The 25,966-nt window shown below is 53.7% G+C and overlaps 1 protein-coding gene across 1 annotated transcript; it reads left to right on the top strand.

Annotated features, from left to right (window-relative positions):
- Positions 1–316: 316 nt before the first annotated feature.
- LOC115639313 (hepatocyte nuclear factor 6-like) lies at positions 317–24,565 on the top strand. Its single transcript, XM_030541897.1, has 2 exons — positions 317–1,213; positions 24,267–24,565. Exons 1-2 carry the CDS (start codon positions 340–342, stop codon positions 24,563–24,565), a joined length of 1,173 nt encoding a protein of 390 aa, XP_030397757.1. The 5' UTR covers positions 317–339.
- Positions 24,566–25,966: the final 1,401 nt, after the last annotated feature.

Raw genomic sequence — 25,966 nt, 5'->3', positions numbered from 1 at the left:
AGGGGGCTTGTCTGTGGGCTGGGGAGAAGTGATGAGCCCTTGTCTTCGTGAGGCTGCAACCAAGTCCAGTGGATGTTAGATTTCTCACACTGGAGACAAGATCTGGTCGCTGAATACATAGGGGACTTCCCGCTTTGCCCGTGCTCCCATCCCCACTGATAAAGGCAGAGAGATTTCCTCAGACCCCCTTGAAATCTGGCAAGCCCTTCCCTACACTCAAGAAACGAGAGATTAATGAGTTGCACGGTAGATAAAGAGAGGATGCACTAGCCTGCAGCCATGAATGTCCAGTTGGGTTTGGAGAACGCCGGGGACATGTCCAGCCAGGACCAGGAGCTCATGCACAGTCAAGGCAGAGCCTTACATTCTGCGCTCCACAGACCTTCTCTGGTGGCCTCGGTGCTGGACGGCAGTGAGTATCACCGAGCCGAGCACCACCTGGCTACCTCTTTGCACCCAGGGCTTGGCTTTGGTGGGGATTCGCCCACTGGGGCCACCAACAGCTACACCACCTTGACCCCCCTGCAGCCACTGCACGAGAAATTCCACCACCAGCACCATCACCACCAGTGCTTGCCGGTGGGCAACGTGATTGGGAGCTTCACCCTGATGCGGGAAGAAAGGGGTCTGGGTTCCGGCGGTAACTTTTACAGCCCTTACCACAAGGATCTTGGCATGGGGCAGAGTCTGTCGTCTCTGCCCAGCCCTAACTTGACCCCCATGCATAGCTATGGCCACTCTGCCGGACACTTGGGCAACGAGAAGATGGTGGCGGCCAATAACTTCGAAGCCCACCCTGCCATGTTTGGCAGGATCGACCAGCACTTTTCCAGGGAGCTTTCCCCTTCCCAGAACTCTACCATGGGATCCCCCAACAGCATGGGCCAGCACCCCTATGGCCATGCCAGGCCGGACATGAATTCCAGACCCAACCAGCCTATCTCCACCCAAACCACCGTCCTCTCCAGCCAACTGGAGGAGATCAACACCAAAGAAGTGGCCCAGCGGATCATCGCTGAGCTCAAGAGATACAGCATCCCCCAGGCCATCTTTGCCGAGAGGGTGTTATGCCGGTCTCAAGGCACCTTGTCAGACCTCCTCAGGAACCCTAAGCCCTGGAGCAAACTTAAGTCCGGGAGGGAGACTTTCAAAAGGATGTGGCGCTGGCTGCAGGAACCGGAGTTTCAAAGAATGGCAGCTTTAAGGTTAGAAGGTAAGATATTTTTTATGAGCATGACCAGGAACTGAGCCTCGAACAATACAGGGCTATATGGCGCTGCCGCTTGATTTCGGAGAGAGAGCCAAGGTCACCAGCTCTGTGACTTCGCTAATCTCTTTGCAAACTGGAAGGCCTGAATGAAGCCTCACTGCATGAATAATTACACCCCGAGCCTTTATTGCTTGGTAATACGAATCATAGCTATTGATTATAACTTGCAATGTACACACCCACGCTATGGGAGGTGGGGGTGAGTGGGTTGCAAAGGAATCTCTGGATGCCTTCTCTCTCCTGCATTCCCCTGTATTGTTTCGGGGTGGTTTCAACATACACACAAGAGGCTCCATCTTTTTTTTTCTCCACCTGCCTTCTGTCCTTTTATGCTGGTAAAGCCATTTTGTCACCTCACCCCGTAGCATATTGCTGCTCCTCGTGGTGCCATGGTGTAATCGAACATCTCAGCCTCCCGGTCAAGATGGAGACCTCGTTCTCAGCGGTTGTGTGCCCTGTCCCGTGGCGTGGAAGCCTGAGCCAAAGCGGATGGGAGTCTCCACTTCTTTCCGTGAGCTTTGGATGGGGTCCACATGACCGTGAAGAGAGTGATGTTTCTGTGCTGATGTTGTTATTGTAGGGTTAGTGTGAGGAAGCTGTAGGGGAAAAACTCCACAGAGAGAGGATGGGAGGGGACAGCCTTTTTCATTGACTAACCCCCCCAGGATTTTCTAAAGTGCGGGCCAGAATTTCAGCTGGTCTAAACCAGCGTGACTCCCATTGGCTTGAGTGGCACAATCCTGATTTACGCCAGAGTCCTGGTTAGGCAGGCCAGCTGGATCAATCTCCAGGTCCATCTAACCTAGTACCTGACCGGGGCCAGCACCAGATGCTTCAGGGGGAGGTGTAAGAAACCCTGCAGTGATGTGTAGGAGCTGGTGTAGGAGCTTCTCCCCCACTAGTCTAGAGCATGATTTAAGTCCTGAAGCAGGAGACTCTTAAGCACACGCTTAACGATAATCGCATGCTTAAGTCCCATTAAAAACAATGAAACTAATATCCTTTTGTTAGGAGGGACTTTGCTGAATCAAGGCCGGTTAAGGATTTGACCCTTATCCAAAGTGAGGCTCCTAAATCCCTATTTAGGCTCCTAAATGATTGGCCTAATTCCCCCACCCCCCTGAGCCCTTATCACTGGGAGCTGGTGAGTGTTTAGCGCTTCCAAAAATGAGACTGCTTATTTCGTGCCCTTGCTACAGATCTAGGAGCCTAACTTTTTTTGTCCTTCATTTTGAAGAATCTTGGCCCAAATCTTGGTGGCCGGTGACCCTTCATATCATCGCTGTAGTTCAAGGAGTTTGCATGGCTGCTCGGAATGATTCTGCTGCTTTTTTTCCCCCCTTTCTCCTTCATGCTTGCAAGGCTCCCCCATCATCTTCAGCAGGGCTGGTGCGTTTGAAAAGCAAAGACGGAGGCGGGGTGGGGGGCGATGCAAGGCATTAACCGTGTTTCAGGCTCTCTGCCTGGTCCCGATCTCTTGGAGTTTCATCCCGGTGAGCCAGTTAGCCGTGGTTTTGTGCGTATGTCTATTAAATGCCATGTGACAATGGTCTTGGCCCCATCATATGACACAGCAGGGCCCTGCGATAACAGCGTCTCTTTGCTCGTTAGCCGCTAATGAGGCTTATGGCGCCACTGGGAAAAGGGAAACAAAATGGGGGTGTTTGTGGCTGGTGGTAATGATATTTAGACCCCTGAGGACTCCCCTGACCCCCGGGTTTTATTGACATCTCTTAGCAGGAGAAGGAGCCGGCCTGGGCAACAGGAAACAGCAATGAACTCAGGGACTGAGCTATAGCATCAAATCCCCCGGTGGCTGCCGTGAGCTTTAGGTCCGGCATTTAGTCATTTTCAAAGGCATCTCTCTCCCCAGTCACACGCTGTATTTTCCGTCCTCCGGCTTTTGCCTGGATCGCAGCACGAGACAGACGTTGACTGCGTTTATTCCTGCCAGGGCTCGTGGGAAAGCAGAGGGCTTCTCTGGGGTGCGGTTCCACTCCCTGGTTTCCCCCACAAGCGCGTTTATTCCTAGGGCTGGGGACAGCGGGGGGGTGGGGGGCTGCACTAGGCTTTTCCTCACCTCTGATTTCTAGCATCGACTAAGAAAGCCATTGGTGGGAGGTTCTTGTCGCAGTGCCCAGGCCCTGAGGTTAGCGCCGTGAAGGCCGAGGGCCAGATCCTGTGACGCCCAAAACATGGCAGAGGGGTGGTTGTGTTGTCTGGATCCGACTCCTGAGCCATGCAAGCCGGTGCCCCCCGGAACTGTCGGAGCAGCCTCATGGCTGCTTAACATTGGGCCGCAGCGGCTGCCTTCGATTGTGTCCCCTCTGCTGTGGAAGGGTGGGCAGCCCGGAATGAAGCTGTCGACGCGGGGTGGAGGGCAGAGAAGGGTATAGAAGGCCCCACTGCACACCAGCCCCTGGGTTAACACAGTAGTGACGAATGTCTCTCAGTGCCGTCGGTTGTGGGCTTGTGTTGCGTGATCTGGCCTGCGGACGGCGACCCTGGTCTACATGCAGGCAGGCGCTGTCTCTAGGGCAGAGTTGGTGAGCACCAGGGACTTAGCTGCAGCCCTGTGTTTGCAACCCTGGTTTGGTTGGGCTAAGAGAAGCATTTCGCTTCCCGCCCCGCCAGCTGGAAGGGTTGGCTTGGGACCGAAACCTCTGGGTTTGCAATTCCTGTGCTCCCTGGACTTGCAAGTTTGAACCCCAGTAGAGTCAGCTCTTCTCCACACCCTTCTGGGAGATATACATTGAGCTCCACGTGGCCTGTTGCCCTGTGGCTGAGCCCCGGAGAAACCCAGGTCTGTCCTGCAGGGATATGAGAGCCCACCCAGATCAGGGGAGTTGCCCTCACAGATTTTGAGGCCAGAAGGGATCTGTTAGATCATCCAGTCTGACATCCCGGAGCACAGCTGAGCTCTAGCGTCTCTTCCAGGCAAACAGCCGCTCGTGATCTGAAGATATCAAGTGATGGAGAATGCACCACTTGCCTTGGCCGTCTGGTCCAATGGTTAGTCACCCGCACTGCCAATAATGGGAGCCTTTTTTCGAGCTTGGATTTTTCTGGCTTCAAGTTCAGGCCATTTGGTTCTCGTGCTGCATTTTCCCACGAGACCAGTGGTTCTCAGCCAGGGGTGCACATACCCCTGGGGGTAGCAGAGATCTCTCAGGAGGCACTCAACTCATCTAGATATTTGCCTAGTTTAACAACAGGCCACATAAAAAGCACCAGCTAAATCAGTACCAACTACATTTGACAGGGGTTTCAGACCCCGAGCAGGAATGTCTATGCTACAATTTCTAGCCCCGTAGCGCAAGCCCAAATCAGTTGACGTGGGCTCTGAGAATCACTGTTGCGGGGTTTGGTTTGCAGCGGAGAATTACCCTGGGTCTCTCCCCATAAGGCATTTTCCCCAGGCCTCAAATCCCTGATTTTTGTGGCTCTTCTTTGCCCCTTTTTGAAGTGTTCAGCATCCTTTCTAAACGGTGGTCGCCAGAACTGGCTGCAGTATTCCCAGAGCAGGGAAATCCCATCCCTACTCACTACTTCCCCTGTGTATATGGCCAAGCACGACACGAGCCTTTTTCACCACAGCATCACACTAGGAGCTCATGTCCTAGTGTCTGTCTCCTCCTTTTTCAGTTGCTGCCTTCAGCCCCCGTTCCGTAGCTATGGCCTCATGTCTGCCAGTTCAGTTGAGCCCTCCGCCACTGTTCAGCATGCTGCAGGCTAGATGGTTGTTTCCACCCCAGAGGTGGCTGGCTGCTGGTGATTTGTTAGGTTGCTATTTTTAGTTACGCCCTAGCGCCTCAGAGCCGTAGTCATGGACCAGGCCCCCACGGTGCCCAGTGCTGTACAAATACGGAACAAAGAGAGGGACCCGCCCCCCAATCCAGTCTTGTTTTTCCACTGAGTAAGAGCCACCCATGAGATCAGCCCTTGTGCTTTGGGCTCTGAGCTGGCCCAGAGAACATGGGAGACAGAAAGGACCTGGGCACCTTCCTCTACTACTGACTCTGAAGTGGTGCCCGGCATGGGGCCTGGCAGGATTGCACCCCTATTCAACAGCACCTGCGTCAATCTGCCTGCTGCCCATCAGCAGCTGTGCTCATGTGCCACCAGAGGACTCGTGCCCATCAATCCCGTGTGGAGCACTCGCGCCATTACTGGTGGGAAGCGAGCTGCAGGGAGGCGTTCAGGGCGATCAGGATTGGGATATGGAGGCAATCCCTATTTCAGGAGGAGGCTAGACTCCAAATCTCCGGTTGGGGGAAGCTGCAGTTCGATGGGGCAGGGGAGGGAATTCAGCATCAGGGATTTTGGCCAGGTGGGAGAGACTTTTTGCCAAGAGAAGCCAGGCTCGCCGGGGTCCATGGCAAATCTTGACTTGTGAAATGGGGCCCTCCGTGCTGAGGTATCGGGTTTTGCACAGAGACTGTCGTGCAGCGTAAATTGGAAGCTTTGCACAGATCCGATTGCACCGCACGCAGTGATGCATTTCCCAGAAAAATAGCCCTTGTCAGCAGGCACTGCTCCCTGTAAGAAAGTAGGGGCAGGACTCCTGGGTTCTCTCCCTCCCCCTGGCATGTGGGGTCCCCGGGGTGGGTCCTTTCACCTTTCTGGGCTTCTGCTTCCCCCTTCTCTCCAGATGATCACTCATACGGAGGGGTTGTGAAAGCCGATCAACATCTGTAAAGCGCTTTAAGGCCCCAGGATGAAAATGAAGCACGGGTTTTGTGCCATGCCCCTGTGGCAGGGTGAACTTCACCTTGGCGGAATAGTAATGTTTTTATGAAATTTTAAAACCAAACAAAAACTTAATGGGAAAACAGGTTGGTTCCCTCCTCCCCCACTTTTTAATATAAACTTTCCAGTGTTGTGTCAGTACAGCAGCATGGAGAGCCAGAAAATGAAACTATCTAGGAAAGCTACTTTTGCTACCCAAAGCCGAGTAAAGGGGAAATGCAGAGCATCCCTGATGAAAGTCAATGAGGGGTGTGAGGATGTGCATTTATCTTATCTTAGGGTTTTATACTGTTGCCTGTCACCATGACATCAGATCACCTTCCACATAAAATTAACAGCATGCATATATTTATACAGAAAAAGAGAGGGAGATTATTTACATCAGTGGTTCTCAAACTTTTTTTCGTGAACCATTTGAAAATTGCTGAGGGTCTCGGCAGACCACTTAACGATCTTTGCAAATGTTGTTTGCACCATTTGCCAACTATTGTAAAGTGCTTTGGATGAAAGCCCTATATAAAAAAATTAATAATAATTAACAGTTTTCGTTCTACAATTAAAAGCACACAACTCCTGTTTTAATATCAGGAGTCTTACCTTTCTAATGCGATGGTTGTGCCCTCTCTCCCCTGCTGCGGCAGCCCCTGAGCTGGGGCTAAGAAGGAGTGGGGTCTCTCCCCTGCCGCAGCAGCCACAGAGCTGAGGCTGGGAAGAGGGGGGCAGGTGTCTCTCCCTGGTAGCCACAGCCCTGGAGCTGGGGAAAGTCGCCTCTTTCTCTGGCCTCCATAGCCCTGCATGTCCCAAATTGTGCCCACCATCTCTTCTCACCCCACTGTGCCCTCCTACATACTTCCTATGCCCACACCCCAAGGCCACCACATCACCTTACATGTGTGTCCTCCAGGGTCCAGGCACCTAATCAGTGGAGCCACGTCTGCGCGGCTCCACTAATTAGGTGGGTGGCCTTCATTCTTGTGTGCGGCTGCCCAGGTGCACACCTTAGAATGAACTATCCGCAGACCAGAGTTTGAGAACCTCTGATTTAAATACATTTAGCTTCCGAAAGATGCAGATCGTTGCCTAGTGGGAGTTTCAAACGTGCCCACCTGCATGTTCAGGTGCCTAAAAAGCTTTACAAATCTGGCCCCAGGACGTTTTAAAATATGACAAACGATTTTAGATACAAGCACCTGGCTCCATGGGCTCTTGAGGTCTGACTGGGGCTCCTAGGTGCTATCACAATACAAATAGTCAATAACAGGGTCCCCGGCTGTCAGATGCCCGTCTTGAGACCTGGTTTTCGGAGAGTGGGAACTCAGGCCTCTGTAAAATGTCTCGGGTTGGGCTTGCAAAATCACTAGTCCTTTTTGCAAAATTCTTGGCCTTACACGCGTCACTTTTAGTACAATCAGCTGTTACCATACTCTGGGATGGCAGGGAAGGTTGGTTGGTTTTTTTTTTTAAATTGATTTCACTTGAAATGCGCCTCTCTTTAGATTATTCCTATTGATTTAAAACTCAGGCTCTTTACAGCTTTGTGGCAGACACACAGGGGCCAATCCTGCTCTTGCTGAAGTGACTGAGCATTGTGCTATTGACTGCGATGGTGACTAGCTGCCGCAAGATCCAGCATCTCGGACTCCTGAGAGTAGCGTTGCTGAGTCTACTGCGATTACTTTCAGGGACAAAGGTTGTAGGATTCGACCTGTTGTGCTGCCAACTCTTTGCAATTTTATTGCCTCAGCTCCTGGAGTCAGGTGATGCAAGAATCTTGCATTGCCACTTACTTTTGTTATTTATTCTCTTTAACCTTTGGAGTTGTTGAGAGAAGTTTGCATATGTGACCCTTAAAGGTCCAAGAGGAGATGGCAAATAAAAACAACCCAGGATTTATTCTAGTTAAAATTCCACGCTTTTTGATCCAATCACGTGATTTTTGGAGGGGAGAGGGCATTAACTTATGCTGTTTGATTGCTTGGGGTGGGCAATACTGACTCCCTACAAATTTAATAGCTTTCCCGAAACAGTGGGAAAATTACAACTGGACATCAGCTGAGATCTTATTAATTTACGGGTCCAATTCTGCACTATTAAAGTCTATGTGGGTTTTGCCATTGACTATAACGGGTGCAGGATCAAACCTTTCTAAGCTGAAGTTACAAACGAACTTGCGGGACTTTCTCTGTTTCAGCCTAAAGCAGCCCCTTTCCAAAACTCAGTGATCTGACTTAGGGCTCCTAGAGGGACAGCGGTTGTTAGGAAAAATACAGTAATACTTAGAGACCACTTCTCCGCCTGAAGAATACATAATAAAAAGTTGGCCCACACTCGACCTTAATGTGTGGTTTGACCTTTTATCTCCAGCTTCCTTAGATAAATGTGCTTTGGATTTACAAACAACATGCAGTTGCGACAAGGCTGTCAAAGGGGCAGGTACCCTGCCTAGCCTGAGCCTCCAGAAACTCAGATTCGTCTGGTACCTGGGGTTTGGGACCGGACTGTCTTTTTTGTTCCTATCTGTGTGCAGCACCTAGCACATGCGGGCTGAGGTCCAGCCAGCCAGGGCGCTGAACAGGGGTTCAGGAGGTCAGGGATCCTGCCACTGATCCTGGGCGAGTTGCTGCCCCCCTGTGCCTCAGTTTCCCCTCCCTCCCTTTGACTTGTCTCTTTAGCTCTCTCTCATTGTAGCAAATGGGTCCCAGTTTTGATTGGGGACTGTAGACGCTACCGTAATACATCTCTGACTATGTCTGTCCTTTGAGTTGGGGTGTGGTTGGAGCGTACTAACAGTGGAACGTAGCCTGGCTGGGCACGGGCCAGGAGGGGTTAACGGCCCCAGTATGATCCTGCCTGAGATAGGAGGAGGCAATACTTGGGGCCTCTAGCCCCTCTGCTCTGTTTTTATCGTGCAAGCTCGATAGCAGCCAACATCAGTATCAAGCTGGAGTCACGCCACTGGCTTGAAGGGTGTCCAGACCCTATGTCCTAGTTTAGCTTGCTGAGTCAACTCTCCTCCCTGGGTGCCACCTCCGTTTAGTCTCCTGAGGGTGGGGATACTTCCGTCTAACTCTAGTTCTGGCAGGGATGATCAAACTTTTTGGCCTGAGGGCCACATCTGGGTATGGAAATTGTATGGTGGGCCATGAATGCTCACGAAATTGGGGGTTGGGCTCAGGGGTGGGGCCGGAAATAAGGAGTTCAGGGTGCGGGAGGGAGCTCTGGGCTGGGGCAGGGTGTTAGGGTGCAGGTATGGGGGTGAGGACTCCAGCTGGGGGTGCAGGCTCTGGGGTGCAGGAGGAGGCTGGGACCGAGAGGTTCGGAGGGCGGGATGGGGATCAGGGCTGGGACAGGGGGTTGGGGTGTGGGATGGGGTCAGGGGTGCAGGAGGAGGCTGGGACTGAGAGGTTCGGAGGACAGGATGGGGATCAGGGCTGGGACAGGGGGCTGGGGTGTGGGAAGAGGTCAGGGGTGCAGGAGGAGGCTGGGACCAAGAGGTTCTGAGGACAGAATGGGGATCAGGGCTGGGACAGGGGGTTGGGGTGTGGGATGGGGTCAGGGGTGCAGGAGGAGGCTGGGACCGAGAGGTTCGGAGGGCGGGATGGGGATCAGGGCTGGGACAGGGGGTTGGGGTGTGGGATGGGGTCAGGGGTGCAGGCTTTGGACAGCGCTTACCTCAAGCAGCTCCCAGAAGCAGCGGCATGTCCCCCCTCCGGCTCTTACGCGGAGGTGCTGAGCACTGCCCCATCCAAAGGTGCTGCCCCGGCAGCTCCCATTGGCCGTGGCTGCCAGCCAATGGGAGCTGTGGGAGCTGCACGGTTCTGGGCAAGCCCCTGACCCCACTTGCTGGCAGGAGCTCAAGGGCCTTATTAAAATGTCTGAAGGGCTGGATGTATCCCCCGGGCTTCAGTTTGCCCACCCCTGGGTTATGGGGATGAATGTGGGGGCAGCTGGGAAGTCTTCATGGCCCAGGCTATCCAGAAGGTCAGGGGGATGATCAGGAGGTCCCATCTGACCTCTGAGTCTATAAACAATACAGACCAGGGCTATAGCCATATAAGTAAGAGTTGGATTTCGATTTGCTTATGGCCTTAGCTGTGTGAAAACAAATACCGCTCCAGACTTCAAACCCAGGCCAAATGGAGCCACATGCTGGCAATTCATAATCAGTAAAAACTTTAACGCACCAAAGCATAATAGTGGGTAGCACGTCTCATCCGTGGGTCTCCCAGGAAGGTGAGTATCGTTAGTTCTGTTTTACAGATGGGGAAACTGAGGCACGGAGCAAGGCTATGGGCAAGACAGCAGGTTAGGGATGGAACCCAGGAGTCCTGATTCCCAGGACCCTAGTTACCTCCCACAGCAGTTCTGTACCATTTTTCACCTTAACTGTGCTTTACAGACATTAATCTTGGCCCCTTCCAGAGCTGGGGGGGAACTCTGGGATTGGCCCAGCAGCCTGTCAATCAACCGGTGTTTCCTCCTCTAGGTGTTCAGGTCTGAGTCTCTGTGACCTGGCCGTCTTCACGGGCGCAAAGCGTGATTGTCCTGACTTGGTGGTGTTCGCCCCCGCCTGGTGCTAGGGAGTTCACAAGGGGCAGGGCTCGGACGGCTGGCTGAAGAGTGTGTTGGGGGCCAGGAGAGCAACAATCCTCCTGATACGACGTAGCGAGGGACAAACACCAGGCTAGCTCTGTAACAAATGTGCTGACAAGGCGTCAGTCCCACAAGCCATTCTGTGCAGGAAACCCCCGCCCCAGAACCCCATTCATGTTAAGCGGGCTCGGTGCAGGGATTGACATACAAAGCTTAGCTTCCCGGGCCTAGGACCCCACACGGTTAAAAACCCAAGGCTGCTACTTAACAAACTGTACTTTGTGCTGCAGAGGGTTGTCAAATACTGATAATCATAGACGATCAGGGTTGGAAGGGACCTCAGGAGGTATCTAGTCCAATCCCCTGCTCAAAGCAGGACCAATTCCCACTAAATCATCCCAGCCAGGGATTTGTCAAGCCTGACCTTAAAAACCTCTAAGGGTGGAGATTCTACCACCTCCTTGCATAACCCATTCCAGTGCTTCACCACCCTCCTAGGAAAATAGTGTTTCCTAATATCCAACCTCGACCTCCCCCACTGCAACTTGAGACCATTGCCCCGTAGCAGGCCATTGTTACTCATATTGGACTAGAGCCTTAGAGACCCCATTGGGCACGGACACAGAGTGAGAGGCAGTCTCTGCCCCAGAAGGCTTAGACAAGACGGATGAAAGGTGTGGGGGGGAGGGAAACTGAGGCACAAAATGTGAATGTCCCACTCCCCAAGTCACTCAAACTGGCCCATGGTAGGGCAAGGAATAGATCCAGTCTAGTGTCTTATCCCTTAGCTCTGAAGGGTGAGTAAAAATGTCATGGGTAAAGAGGTAATTGTAACGAAGCTGTAATGGTATGAATGCTCTGCTGTTACAGCTTCCTTGGGAAATGGAGAGAGGTGGCTGCTTTGCGGGCGCGTTGCACCGGGGGTGCACAGGTCATGAAGAGCATCGACACCTCCCCACACACTCTCCTCCGACTTCCACACCAGAGCTTCTTGGCCTGTGCGTTTCAGTGCAGAAATCCAGGCCCCGGGGGAGTCAGGCTGGCCATTCCAACCAGCCCCGCTTCCCCCCACCTCTGCCGCATTGAGGCACAGCGCGTCCCCTTTGCAGAATCCGCTCCAGTACGTGAGCCACAGACAAAACACCAGGCCTGGCTGCTGCAGAGGAATCAAAGAGGGAGGCTGCGAATTGACAGCGGGGAGGGCGAGCGGCAGTAGCTGCAACGGGGGCTAAACAGAGCTGGCTGGAAAACAACCTAGTTGCCCCTGCTCCCATAAGACCCAGGCTCCTGATTTGAAGGGGAGCAGCCTGGCGGATAGAGACAGGGGTCCCGATTCTTGTGCTAATAATGCTGGTGTGGATCCATTGAGGATCCGAGCCAGAGCCCACTGAAAACCATGGAGATTTGCTCGCGTAAAACCAGGGAGAGACCAGAACTGGGCCCAGTTTGTCAGCACCGCTCTTTGGAGCGATCTCTGGTTCGGCTGCCACCTGGAAACCAGAACCAGGTGCCACTCAGGCCAGGCTTCCCCTGCCCCATGCATCTCACCCCCTGCCCTGGTGAAACCCCCTTCAGGGCTCCAGGTCTGAGCTCCACAGCCTGGTCGTCAGTGACCCAAAGCTGTTGCCCTCTGATGGCTGCTCTGGGTGCAAAGAGTTGTTGGTTCTCAGCCCCTGTGATCAGAGACAAAATCATCCAGCACCATGATGATGCCCTTGGAGGGCAAAGTACCTGAACCAGCTGAAATGAAATAAAAAATTGGGGGGTGAGAATCTTCGTTTCAAGGCAACACAAAATGTCCAATGAAAGCTGAGTTTTCTGATTCAATGGAAAAAATAGTTTTCGGTTAAGAACTAATAGGATTTGGGGAGTGGGGGAGGTTTTGGTTTGGCTCCTGCACCAAAAAATCCAATGGTCGCTCAGCATTATTTTGAAATGCAGGAATATTCCCTGCTGGAGCCCTTTGGGGCTGGAGGAGAATCTGAATTCTGCCCGACGGTCGGTCAGAAGGAATAATGTGGTATTAGGATTTGTGCTTTTCTGGGCCACTGTCAAACTCATCCAGAGAGCAAACAGTCTAACAGCTGTCATCCTTTGCCCTACAAGCTCCTGTGATTGCAGGGTCTCATAGCACTTTCCTAGCATCGGTTAATGAAGTCATTTGCAGGAGGGGAGGGTCAGCACCCCTAGTTTACAGACGGGGAAACTGAGACACAGAGAGGGGATTTGCTTGAAGGGACACAGGGAGTCCGTGGCAGAGATGGGAAACCCACACATGAATGGGGGATGAGACTGGGAATCCTGAGTTCTGTTCCCACGTGCGCCAGTTGCTTCTTTTCTGTGAACTCCACTGTCCCCATCCCCAAAACAGGGCAAAAGATACTGCCCCTCCTGTGGGTGGGTGGGGCACTTTGAGAGTCTTACTGGAAAGGAGCTGCTATTTGTGGTATTATAAACACACCCCTTTCCTGGAGCTGAGAATAGACCCCAGTTGTCCAGTCTCCCAGGCGCCTTCTGCTCTAATCACTAGCCACGCTTCCTAGTCTAGTATCAAAAATTAAAATGAAATGTTCATGTTCCTAAGAGACAGAGCAATTGACTCCTCTACTGCTTTAATTAGGAGATGCTCTGTAACCTCGACCGAACGGCTGGAGTAAAAGCTCAGGGGGTGGGGGAGACACTTGGGAGAATGAAGTCAAACAGCTAGGAATTGGCTGGGCTGAACTTTGCCAGGGAAAAAAATTTCCCTGCTGTGGCAGCTGCTGCTGCTCTGTCCTTAGGATCTGTGCAAATTTCTGCTGGGTGAGCCATAAGCCGGACTTCAAGTAATTAGCGAGAGGGGAGCCGCTCTAGGTTTGATGGGCAGGTTGAGTCAGGATGCTGGCTGTGTACAGACAGAGACGAGAGAGGGGAAGGCTGGTGGGGGGCAGGGCGTTAGGCCAGTAGCTTGTGACTTAGGAGATGTCCCAGGTGGGCTCAGTTCCTTCTGCCACAAACTTCCTGAGAGTACCTCTACGCTGCAGTGAAAAACCCGCGGCTGACTCTGGCCAGCTGACTTGGGCTCGGATGCAGGGGGTGTTTAATTGTTGTGCTCATGTTCAGACTCAGAGCCAGAGTGGTGGGAGGGTCCCAGAGCCTGGGCTGCAGCCCTGGGCCGGACCTCTACCCTAAGGGTGCGTCTACACTGCAAAAAACCCCATCCCCTAAAAACCATGGCAACAAGTCTCAGGACCCGGCTCTACAGACTTGCAATGGCCCTAAAATTAGCTGTGTGGCCGTTCCTGCTCAGGTTCTGACACCAGGTTGGGGGTGGGGGTACCCCTGGGATATCTACCCTGCCTTGTGAACCTGCATCTGTGGACCCTGGGCTTGTGGACTCGGTGTTTCCAAGCATTCATGCTGTGTCGTAAACCTGGGTTTACGGTTGCTGGACCCGTGTCTCACAGCATCCACACTGCCTTGCGCAAACCTTCCAGCTCAGGTCTATGGCTTGAGCTGTGTCCACACTGCAAAATAACAGGGCTTGGATCGGAGTCTCAGGCTCAGACACCCTTCCAAGATTTGTGTAGTGATGGATAGGGGGGCTGAGGCTCAACACAGGGGTTCTCAAACTTTTGTCCTGGTGACCCCTTTCAATAACAAGCCTCTGAGTGCGACCCCCCTTTAAATATATAAAAAAGTGTTTTTAATTTATAACACCTTTATAAATGCTGGATGTAAAGCGCGGTTTGGGGTGGAGGCTGACAACTTGTGACCCCCCATGTAATGACCTTGTGACCCCCTGAGGGGTCCCGACCCCCAGTTTGAGAACCCCTGGTGTAGACGCACCTAGACTAGCTCCTGAAAGGTATCTTTGTGCCTAACTCTCATTGCTTTCAATGGGGAGTTACCAGCCTGCAGACCTCTGCGGAGCACAGTTTTAGTCTCTCTGGGTATGTCTACACTACGGGATTATTCCGATTTTACATAAACCGGTTTTGTAAAACAGATTCTATAAAGTTGAGTGCATGCGGCCAGACTAAGCACATTAATTCGGTGGTGTGCATCCATGGTCTGAGGCAAGTGTCGATTTCTGGAGCGTTGCACTGTGGGTAGCTATTCTGTAGCTATCCCATAGTTCCCGCAGTCTCCCCTGCCCCTTGGAATTCTGGGTTGAGATCCCAGTGCCAGATGGGGCAAAAATCATTGTCATGGGTGGTTCTGGGTAAATGTCGTCACTCATTCCTTCCTCCGGGAAAGCAACGGCAAACAATCATGTCACGCCCTTTTTCCCTGGATTGGTCTGGCAGACGCCATAAAACGGCAGCCATGGAGCCCGTTCACCTTTTTTTCACTGTTACCGTATGTGTACTGGATGCCACTGACAGAGGCGATACTGCAGTGCTACACAGCAGCATTAATTTGCTTTTGCATGATAGCAGAGATGGTTATCAGTCGTTCTGAACCGTCTGCTGCTATTGTAAATTGGCAATGAGATGATGGTTATCTGTCCTTCTGTACCGTCTGCTGCTATCATGGGTGCCCCTGGCAGAGGTCGGCTGGGGGCGCAAAGGCAAAAATGGGAATGATTCCCCGAGTCAATCCCTCTTTTATGATATCTAAAAATAGAGTCAGTCCTGCCTAGAATACGGGGCAAGTGTACTAGAGAACCAGTGTATCAGAGAGCACAGCTGCTCCGTGTCAGATCCCGCAGAAATGATGAGCTGCATGCCATTCACGGGGGGTGCCCCTGCAACAACCCCACCCGTTGCTTCCCTCCTCCCCAACCTTCCTGGGCTACCGTGGCAGTGTCCCCCTCATTTGTGTCATGAAGTTATAAAGAATGCAGGAATAAGAAACACTGACTTTTTAGCGAGATAAAAAGAGGGGGAGGCAGCCTCCAGCTGCTATGATAGTCCAGGCAGTACAGAATCTTTTCTTTACACATGAAAGGGAGGAGGCTGATTGAAGCTCAGCCCCCAGTTGCTATGATGAGGACAGTTACCAGCCGTTCTGTACCATCTACTGGGAATGACCAGGAATCATTCCTATTTTTACCCAGGCGCCCCCCCGGCCGGCCTCACCTCAGGCCAGCCAGGAGTATTCAGCAGCTATCAAGCATATTGTACCGTCTGCCACTGGGGAAGGAAGAGGAGCAAATACTGCTCTTTACTGCCACAGCATCGCGTCTACCAGCAGCATTCAGTACACATAGGGTGACATTAAAAAAAGTCAAGAAACGATTTTTTCCCTTTTCTTTCACGTGTGTGGGGGAGGGAGTAAATTGACGAGCTATTCCCTGAACCACGCCGGACAATGTGTTTGAACCTACAGGCACTGGGAGCTCAGCCAAGAATGCAAATGCTTTTCGGAGACTGCGGGGACTGTGGGATAGCTGAAGTCCTCAGTCCCCGCTCCCTCCCTCCATGAGCGTCCATTTGAGTCTCTGGCTTCCCGTTACGCTTGTCACGCAACACTGTGTAGCCTGGAGATTTTTTTTCAAACACTTTGGCATTTCGTCTTCTGTAACGGAGCTCTGATAGAACAGATTTGTCTCCCCATACAGCGACCAGATCCAGTATCTCCCGTACGGTCCATGCTAGAGCTCTTTTTGGATTTGGGACTGCATCGCCACTCGGGCTGATCAGAGCTCCACGCTGGGCAAACAGGAAATGAAATTCAAAAGTTCGCGGGGCTTTTCCTGTTTACCTGGCCAGTGCATCCGAGTTGAGATTGCTGTCCAGAGCGGTCACAATGGTGCACTGTGGAATAGCGCCCGGAGGCCAATACCGTCGATTTGCAGCCACGCTAACCCTAATCCGACATGGTAATACCGATTTTGGTGCTACTCCTCTCATCGGGGAAGAGTACAGAAATCGGTTTAAAGAGCCCTTTATATCGACATGAAGGGCCTCGTTGAGTGGACGGGTACAGCCTTAAATCGATTTAACGCTGCTAAAATTGGTTTAAATGCATAGTGTAGACCAGGCCTCTGTTCCTAGTTCCCCATCCATACAATGCGGAGAATAGTCCTGCCCTGCCTCCCAGGGGATGGGGCGGATAAAGATGGTGAGGTGCTGTGATGGGAGCCAGATGGAGAGACAGAATCCCACTGAGTGCTCCTGGACTTATCAGCTCCCCTGGACTCCTGTATCCAGCTGATTTGTTATTGTAGGGTCTCCTGAGGAGGCCTGCTCACATGGGGTTGTTGATGGAAGGTCAATAAGCTCTGGGAATGCTGGCTCTGCCCATGTCAGCTCTGGAGGCAGTTAACGGGGGTGGGGGGACACTATGTTTCAGTGGGGGAGGGGCATGGCTGCAGGGATTAACAGACTCCATGTCCACTGAGGATGCAGATGGGGGCAATGAGTCAAATCTTCCCAGCCCGCTATCAAAGGGGCGGCTGCTCCCAGCCAGAGCAACTCTGAACGCTGGGCAAGGAGAAGCCCACAATGGGAGAATTTCACAGAGGGAGCCAGTGCAGATCTCTGGCCCGGTGGCTTCACACTGAACGGGGAGCGGCTCCTGCGGCCGGGCAATCCCCAGTGCCCCATTAAAGCAAAGGAGCAGGGTATCTGCGTTCTAGTCTCTGCTCCGGGAGGGGAGTGTTGCTTAGTGGTTAGAGCAGGAGACGTGGGCTGGGGGACTCCACCTTCTGTTTCCAGTTCCTGTGGAGAGCATGATCTAGCGTCTGGGCCTGGGATCCAGGATGCTTGGGTTTTGATTCCTGGCCGTGAGTTTCTGCACAACCTCGGGCAGTAGCATCCCCCTCCGTTTACCCATTTCTCCTAACACCCCACAGTGAGGGGCTGGGAAAGCACGAAGTAATGTTGCAATCCCTTGGCCCATTGGTTCAGCAGGGCTAGGTACCAGATGGATGTGGCAGGGACGCAGACTGGCGAGCAGGGCAGATGCCAGACTCCATCCATGCTGCAGAGACCCAGACTCAATCCAGGCTGCCATGGGGGGAGGGAAGAGGAGCAAATTCCTGACTGGTTTCCACCCCCCCTCCCCCAGGGTGCTTTATTTAAGGGAAGCCATCGATTTTTTTTCTCTCTCTCCTCCTTTCAGTCAGTCAGTGACAGTCACAAGCTAGTAGTCAATAGCCCACAATTCCCTGCACCCAATTCCCCAGGGGGGCTTTTCTGCCAGGGAAGCATTGATTTGGATTTTCCAAAATTAGCCCCCTCTTTTTGCATCACCCTTTTTCCCTCTCCCAGCCTGTGTTTATCGTCTATGCAAAGCAATGGCAAAATTCTCTACAGAGGCGAGTCCCTGGAAGTCATTTCTTGTGCACAGGGTGGGTCTGAGAGCGGCCTGATAGTGGGCGTATTTGCTCTCCTCTGAAAGGAGCTGCGAATAAGAACCGGGCCCAGGTGGGAGACAGCGTCAGCAGAGATTCTTCCTCTCAGAAGCCTTAAAACCCAACCTGGCCATGGCAGCCTAGTAGCCACAGGGCCATGATGGAGGCCATATTGCCGGTGTCTCGGGCCAGCCAGCCTTCCTCTGGCGGGTGGAATCTCCATGCTTAGAGGTTTTTAAGGCCCCGCTTGACAAAGCCCTGGCCAGGATGATTTAGTTGGGGATTGATCCTGCTTTGAGCAGGGGGTTGGACTAGGTGACCTCCTGAGGTCCCTTCCAACCCTGATATTCTATGGTTCTATGAAAGGCCCTTTGGACTCAGCCATATCTTCTCCGCCGGCCAGGGGCTGGTTTTTAGCTCGATATGGTTGTAATGCATGGATGTAAATGTACATTTGTACATTTTAGCTCGGTACGCTTTCCTATCCTAGCGGAGATGCTTAAAGGACCCGTTGGCTGTTCCCAATGTTTGTCCTCCTCCAGGGTTGGGGAAGCTCCCCCAGATATGGTTCTTTTAAGGCTTGGGGGCTGAATCCAGTTGGGAAAGGATTGGCCAAGGGGTTTTCGGAGTGGGGAGACGGAGAGCAGGAGAAGTGACCTTAAAGGACAGCAGGTTACGTGGGAATGGCGGAAGTAGGAGCAAAGAAAATGGGGATAGAGGCCACGTGGTAGGAGCATCGTCCACGGCCACAGGTCCGCGTAGTCCCCACCGAGTGCAGGGGACTGCCCCAGAGAGCAGAATTGGCTGTCCTGGGGGTGATGGTTTGGGACCTGGTGTCCATTGCCCTGCCCCAAAGTGTGTGTGTGGGGGGATGCTGACTGGCGAGCAGTGCCTCCGCCCCCGGCACAGGTATAAATGCCCGTGAAAGTAGCAGGGCAGCCAACCTTCCCAGGCGAGAAGGAGAAAGGGTTCATTCTTTTCTTGGGCACTGACTTTCCCAGCCCCTCTCCCTCCCCGGTGGGTGGGGTCCGGTGACCCCCGTGCCCCTGTGCCCGGAGAGGATCCTACTAATCTGCCTGGCCTTCCCCATTGCCATGGCAACCCCTCCTGGGCTATTTATCTCGGCAGCGTGATTCACAGCCATGCTCCCTCACTGCCTGCGTTTGTCTGGGCCATCGACAGGTCCTAACCATTATGTCACCTGCTCCTCTCCCGGCACCTCTGTCCCGGTGCCTGGGTACAAGGACTAGAGCAGAGATGACAGGCCATACCCCCCCCAGCACCAAGGAAACAGGCTGCTCTGGTCCTTTAGGCCAATTGCAGCAGTAGGGTGGCTGGAGCTGACCCAATAGGATTTGGGCACCTAAATCACTTGGGCTTCTTGGGATTCCAGCCTGGAATCTTAGGGCCAAAATCCCCCTCTCAGTCACACCCATGAAATGGGAAAGTCAGTGAAACTGAAGGAAACTGGAGGGGAGCTCAAAGCCCTGACTGAGATCGGGGCCCTGTTGTGCCAGGAGCTGCCCAAACACAGAGTGATCGAGATCAGGGCCCTGTCATGCTAGGCCCTGCCCAGCCATGTCTCTGCCCTGAAGTCTAGACAGACAACTGAAGGGTTATTATACTCATTTTAGTGGCTGGGGAACTGAGGCACAGACAGAAGATGTGACTCGTCCAGGAGAGCCTCCCCCCAGCTCCTGCCAGACCTAGAGGGAGTTGCAGATGCCCAACACCTGGGAAAAATCAGGCCTTCAATTTTCTGCCAATCCAGCCATCTTGTGAATTTCCTGCTATGGGCACATTGTGACACTGCCAGCAGGGCTGTTATGAGAGCAGGTGGGGAATATATTGGTGGGAGAGGGGGAGCAAGCAAGGAGGGGGAGTGAGACTGGGGTTGTGATTGGCTCTTAACAAGAGCAAGACACAAAATGGGGAAGGGGGGGAGAGAGTTTCTTTACAAAAGGCTTTGAGATCTTCTGATGGAAGATGTCCCGAAAACAAAATCTTGTCCCCTGGGCCCTCTCTTTTTTTAAAGCCAGTGGGGCTGGTCACTGCAGGGAGGCTGGGTTGCTTGGCTAGGAGGAGACCAATCCAGACCAGGTGGACAAGTCCTATCATCCCGGTGTTACTCATTAGAACTAGGGATTGTCACCAGGATCACCCCTGTCCATCCTGGATCCAAATTCCTCCCCGTCGAAGTTTGAGGGTGTTCAAAGCCGGCCTCTGAATTTCTGTGGCTGACACTCATACTGTGTCAGACTGTGGCTTGGGTGGGGTCTTTAGGTACTAAGATGGGAGACATCCCCCTCCCTCCGCCACACACACACACAAAATAGCTATTCGTCTTTTCGGGGCCTCTTTGACTTTGAGTAATGGTGACAGGGTAGCGGCTGCCTCGTGCTCTAGGGCAGCTGCTTTGGCTCGAATCAGGCACCCTCAGGGCTGGATTAAGGCACCCAGAGGGGCGATGGGCCCCAGTGCCTGCCGTCGCTTGAAGGAGGCGGGACGGAAGAAAAGCTTGGAAATGGGACTGATGCCTGCCTGAGTTTGCAGCCAGCCTGAAACAAGAGCTCCAGGAGGCATGAGCAGCGGGAACTGCCCCGTTCTGCTTAACTCTGGGACCTGCTGCAACCTCAGTGGGAGATTTGGGTTCTAACCAACAGAGCAGGGAATTAATCTGAACCAGCATAGCTAGGTTTCCAGTCCCCTGCTGAAGGAGACTATGCTCCTTTCAAACCTCCCCCAGGGCTGCTGAGAGAACCCCTCCCCCCGCAAATGCCATCCGTGGCTGCTTGGAGCCCAGCCCGGCAAGGGTTAACGCGAAGTAGGCTGTTGTTTGCAGACGCGCTGCTTGGATCTGATCAATATTTTCTATCCGCGTGCAGCCCCAGATGAGGAGCCAGGCAGGGAGTGGGGGTGGGGTGGGGGGGCTGGTTGGGGGTGGGGGGGCACAGAAGGAACTGGGGGGAGAGGAGGGGAAGGCAGGGCCCTCATGTTTCACAACTGTAAGACAGAGCCATAGATCATCGCTGTACGGCGGTGCCACTTGGGGAGAGACGTGTCTGTACAGCTGGCCTGGTGGCTGCACAAGGCAGCAGGCTGGGGGGGGGGGCAGGGGGTGTCACCTCACATGGTGCACTGCCAGGGGGCTGACAGAGACGTGTGCAGGGCTCTGGTTGAGGGCTGGCTGTCTCAGGCAGAACCCCGGTGTTGAAGACACCCCCCTAGCTCCCAAAACCCAAACACCAGCTGTTGCCACGGCCAGGCTTGCATGGGACAGCCCTCTCCCACTGTTTCTCACTAACAGGGGATTTAGGATCCTCACCAGTCATTAACCCATGGCCAGATCCTGAGGTCTTGAAGCTCCACAAATGTTAAAACTGAGCAAGGGAAGCAGGTGAAAATCCGTGGGGCCTTCGACCAGCCCCGCTTACACTGGCTAGACCAGCAGGTGCATTCTGGGAGGGTGGGCTTGGCATGCAGGGCAGCATCGCCAGCTCCCGTGCCATTTGGTGCTTAAAATCCTAGTTCCTGGAGTCAGGTGATTCTGTCAGCTGCGTCTCTAATGGGCCTTTGTCATTCTCACAGCCGCCCCGCCAGCTGGTTTCAGCCTAGCTGCAGCCTCCCTCTGCAGTTCTCCTGCTGGGAACTACAGAGTCACCTTTTTATCCTCTAGCGACTGACTGAGGCCCAGACTTCCGGCAGACCTGGCCACTGGGCTCTCAGTCCGGCTAAACCAGGTCCAAGGACGGCCGAGCCCAGCTCCCAGAGCCAGTCTTGGAACAGGTTTGGTTGAGTGACCTTCAGGTTGGCCCAGTGGTTAGGGCACAGGCCTGCTCTGTGCCATTCCCTGCTCTGCTACAGTCACTGGGCCGCACTGTGCCTCAGTTTCCCCATCTGCACAATGCGGGTGATCACCCTGCCCTGCCTCACATAGGGGTTGGGAGGATACAGCCTTTAATGATCATGAGGTGCTCAGATACTAGGCTAAAGAAGAGGCACAGCAGATAAAAGGGACAGTTGCCCGGTGACCCTCTGCATCAATCAGACATTTGCTGGACATCCCCTGGCCTCGGTTGTACGATACGGAGTCAGAAGTGCTTAGCTGGCCTTAATGGGTTGCAGCCTGTCTTTATTTCACTGGGAGGGTGGTGAAGCACTGGAATGGGTTCCCTAGGGAGGTTTTTAATCTCCTTCCTGAGAGGTTTTTAAGGCCTGCCTTGACAAAGCCCTGTCTGGGATGATTTAGTTGGGAATTAGTCCTGCTTTGAGCAGGGAGTTAGACTAGATGCCTCCTGAGGTCCCTTCCAGCCCTGATATTCTATGATTAGCTGGGCCCTATCGATCCAGGAGCTGGCCCATGAAGCACTGGACTGAGGACTCCTAAAATAGGGCTGCCCGCCTTTCAGCCAGGATTGGTGGCTGAATACAGCAGCATTTAACATCTCACACCCCAACACACACATGCACGCCAGCCTCTTGCTCCATCACTTGGCTCCCTTGGCCCATCCCATCCATCATCCCAGACGCGACTCTTGAAGTGCTTAATGCCATATTAGTGGCAGGCGGGCGGCTGGATGAGGCTCTAGCGAAATGAAGTAGCGGTTCTTGTGCATCATTGGTTTCCTTAGCTGTGAACGGTTATTGACACTCTACCTGAAGCCAGGCGGAGGTTACTCACCCGGAGCGGGTGGGGAGGCTGCTACAACCTGCGTCAGGCTGCGGTTATGTGGTGTGTGGCAGGAGAGGGTGACATCCCTTTAAATGGTCGGCAAGCCCCGTGGCAGCGCTCACCGGGGGCTGTGTTTTCGAAGCTAGACGGAGCAGCAGCCTTGGGAGCTAGGACTGGCACAGGTCAATGTGATTACTTAGGGTCCAGCTGTGTCCGTGTGGTATCGGCGTAGGTTGTGTCAAGAGCAGAAGACACACCAGACTGGCGCAGGTGGCCAGATGAGCAGGGCTGGCCTAGCCTAGGGGATCGAGGGCTCTATCTGGGACGTCTCTAGTTTTCTTTATCATGGAGTGATCTCAGCCCTGGTGAAGGATACCGCGTTGGCAACCCCGAAGCCAGAAGGCCTCCACAGAGCATGGGTGGTGGGTGGCCAAGCTTCAGCGCTCTGCCCCATGATGTGTTCGTTTTACCTGGACTTCAGCAGCTGAGCTCCTAAGTGGCGTCGGCCTGCTCGGCCCCCTGTTATAACAAATCCCCTCAGGATTCCAGTCTCAGGGGGTATTTTGTCACCCGTTAGACCTAATGTCTCACGCCAGTTCTGGTCCGGCTTCACACATCTCTGGCTCTGCAGGCATGAGGCGAACTCAGTCCTTGAGTTATTTCAGGAGACCTGTTTGTTTGGACAAATTCGATCTCTGTCTGTCTCGCGTCTGCCCCCTTGCCCACCCGTGGTTGTTGTTCTGGGTCATTCAGATATCTCCTGAGCTCACGCTCACTCTGTGCAGCTGAGCTGACAATTAGGGGAAACTCATAGGCCCGGCTATGGCGACAGAGTGTGAGTTGACGGGGCAGGGCCTGGTTCTCCCTGGGTCTCCGTGCGGCGCCCTGCAGCCCGGGGACCTGAGCCCAGTTGGGGGCTTGTGTGATATAAGTTTGCACTGGTGTAAATGACTGTACAAGGTGCAGGGCAAAGGAGACTTGTCCCCAGAGGAGGGAGGAAGGAAGGAGACTGGGACATGACCTAATGCCGAGGGCGAGTCTCCTTTGCCCTGCACCTTATGCAGACATTTACACCAGTGCAAACTTATATCCCATATATTCCCCCATCTGCCACTGCGAGGTTCTGACCCCTTCTTCTGAAGCAGCTGGTACTGGCCCCTGTGGGAGGTAGGATAGCAGGCTGGCTGGACCTTGGTTCTGATCCAAACGAGCAGTGCCTATGAGCCCATAAGGCTGCTCTTGTGGTTAAGGAATCCTGGATCAGGGCTGGGTGAAATTCCCATCCCCTGCTAGGGGATCAGGTGTCCCTTGCTGGGGCAGGCACCCTCCTCCTTCAGGGCAAACTCCAAATGTGGGTCAGGAGGAAACGTCCCGTGGGGCAGATTAGCCCTTTGCTGCTGGGTTTCTTAGCAGCTAGGAAGCTGGACAAGCCCCTGTGCTAATCCAGCAGGGCAGGTCCCCCCTCGAGTTGAGCTTATGGCTGAGGATCTGGAATGGGGCTGGGGTCTCCAAGCAGCGTGTGGGAAGCTCGTCAGGGCTGGGGGTAGCGGGAGGATTCTAGTCTGCGGGGTTATTGGCTGGGCTGGTTCCCTGGCACTAAACCCACCCAACCCGCCCACCCGTATGCCCAGCTGCAGCGCCTCTGGGCAGCTGCTCCGCGCCCCTCTGACCGCGTCTCCTCTTCTCTCCCTCTGCCGCAGCCTGCAAAAGGAAAGAGCAAGAGCAAAGCAAAGCCGACAGAAACCACGTCCCTAAGCGGCACCGGCTGGTCTTCACAGACATCCAGCGCCGCACGCTTCATGCCATCTTCCATGAGAACCAGCGGCCTTCCAAGGACCTGCAGGTCACCATCGCCCAGCAGCTGGGCCTGGAGCTCTCCACCGTCAGTAACTTCTTCATGAACGCCCGGCGCCGTAGCCTGGACAAGTGGCTGGAAGAGGGGCGCCCCCCGGCCTCGGGGGCCCACGCCGCCTCTGCCGTCACTTGCACCAAAGCCTGAGGGGAAGCCAGAGCGCCGGACAGGGGGCACCACGCCAGGCTGGTGTCAATTGGGTGGGGTTTGATGGGGCGGGGGAGGTCTTTTTAATTTCTCTTCTCCGGTGGTTTCTGTCCCCTTCCCCTGCCTGAGGGGTTTTTTTTGTTTTGTTTTGTTTTCAGCTGTTTCAACAGAACCCACCTGGCCCAGATCCTCAGCTAACATGAATCAGCTCTTTTGCACTGAGTGGGGCCTTGCTGATTTACCCCAGCTGGGGATCTGGCCCCGCTGACGCCAATGCAGTGACGCTGATTTACCCCAGCTGGGGAGCTCAGTTTAAATAATCACAGGCAAGCTCCTCAGCTAGGGTAAATGGTGCCACACGGATTGGCACTGGCTGGGGAGCTGGGCCCCCCAATAACTGTCTGGGAGGCAGGGGAAGCACCTGGCTGAAGATTTGGGCACCTGGTGGAGGTTGTAGCTCTTTAAAAAGCATTTGTTTCCCCTTGATGATTGAGCCCCTGGTTGTTTCCTTTTGGGGAAGGCGGTGCTGCCCAGAGGTGAGAAGCAGAGCCAGGACTCCTGGGTCCTATTTGTGCCCCTGAGAAGGGGGTGGTATGGGGAAGTGGGGAGAGCTATGGATGGGAGCCAGGACTCCTTGATTTGGTTCTTGGCTCTGAGAGGGGAGTGATGTCTAGTGGTTAGAACAATAGCCTAGCAGCCAGGACTCCTGGGTTCTGTCCTTGACTCTGGGAGGGTCAATGCAATCTAAGGCTAGAGTAGTTGGCTGGGAGCCAGGACTCCTGGGTTCTACACATGGTTCTGACAAGATTTCTAGAAATGTCACCATAAACTGATGAGTCAGGAGCCCTGGGTTCTGTTCCTGACTCTGCCACTGACTTGGTGTGTGACCTTGGGGCACATTGCCTCCCTGCCCTGTGCCTCAGTTTCCCCACCTGTCAGATCCCTTACAATTGCCGTACCATGAGCCAGTGTCTGTCACGTGTTGTGAGAGGAAAGGTGCTCTGGAGATTCCTCCCCCCCCCCGATATCATGATTGGTTGGGGCGGAGGGTCAGAAGTCCCAAGGTGAATGGGACATTCCCCCAGCCTGGCTCCCTCTGTGTCACTGACTGGCAGTAAAATCAATCAGTCAAAATTATCTTGGGCAACTTAAGGGTTTATCTACAGATAAGGTACTCCAGGATATCTATTCTGCTTTAAATTCATGCTCTACCTTAATCTGGATTAACTTTCCTGTGTAGACAAACCTGCTGCTTCTTCTGGCCTAAGTGTCCAGACTGTGGGCCTGTTTCTGTGTGAGCCTGAGTCCCCCGTGCCCAGCACGTCGTGCTGCTGTTTGCACAGGTGCAAAGTGCATTCAACTCGCTGCTGTGCTCAGAGCGGGTGGCCTCGTCCTCCTGGT

The sequence above is a fragment of the Gopherus evgoodei genome, chromosome 24, assembly GCF_007399415.2.
Source record: "Gopherus evgoodei ecotype Sinaloan lineage chromosome 24, rGopEvg1_v1.p, whole genome shotgun sequence".
Taxonomy (NCBI): domain Eukaryota; kingdom Metazoa; phylum Chordata; order Testudines; family Testudinidae; genus Gopherus; species Gopherus evgoodei.
Note: the sequence above shows the minus strand (reverse complement) of the source record. Positions and strands in the feature narration are given on the sequence as shown.

Coding starts and splice junctions, on each gene's coding strand:
- LOC115639313 (XM_030541897.1), top strand. CDS start 340: ATGCACAGTCAAGGCAGAGCCTTACATTCTGCGCTCCACAGACCTTCT. Junction 1,214..24,266: donor GGCAGCTTTAAGGTTAGAAG/GTAAGATATTTT, acceptor CCTCTGCCGCAG/CCTGCAAAAGGAAAGAGCAA.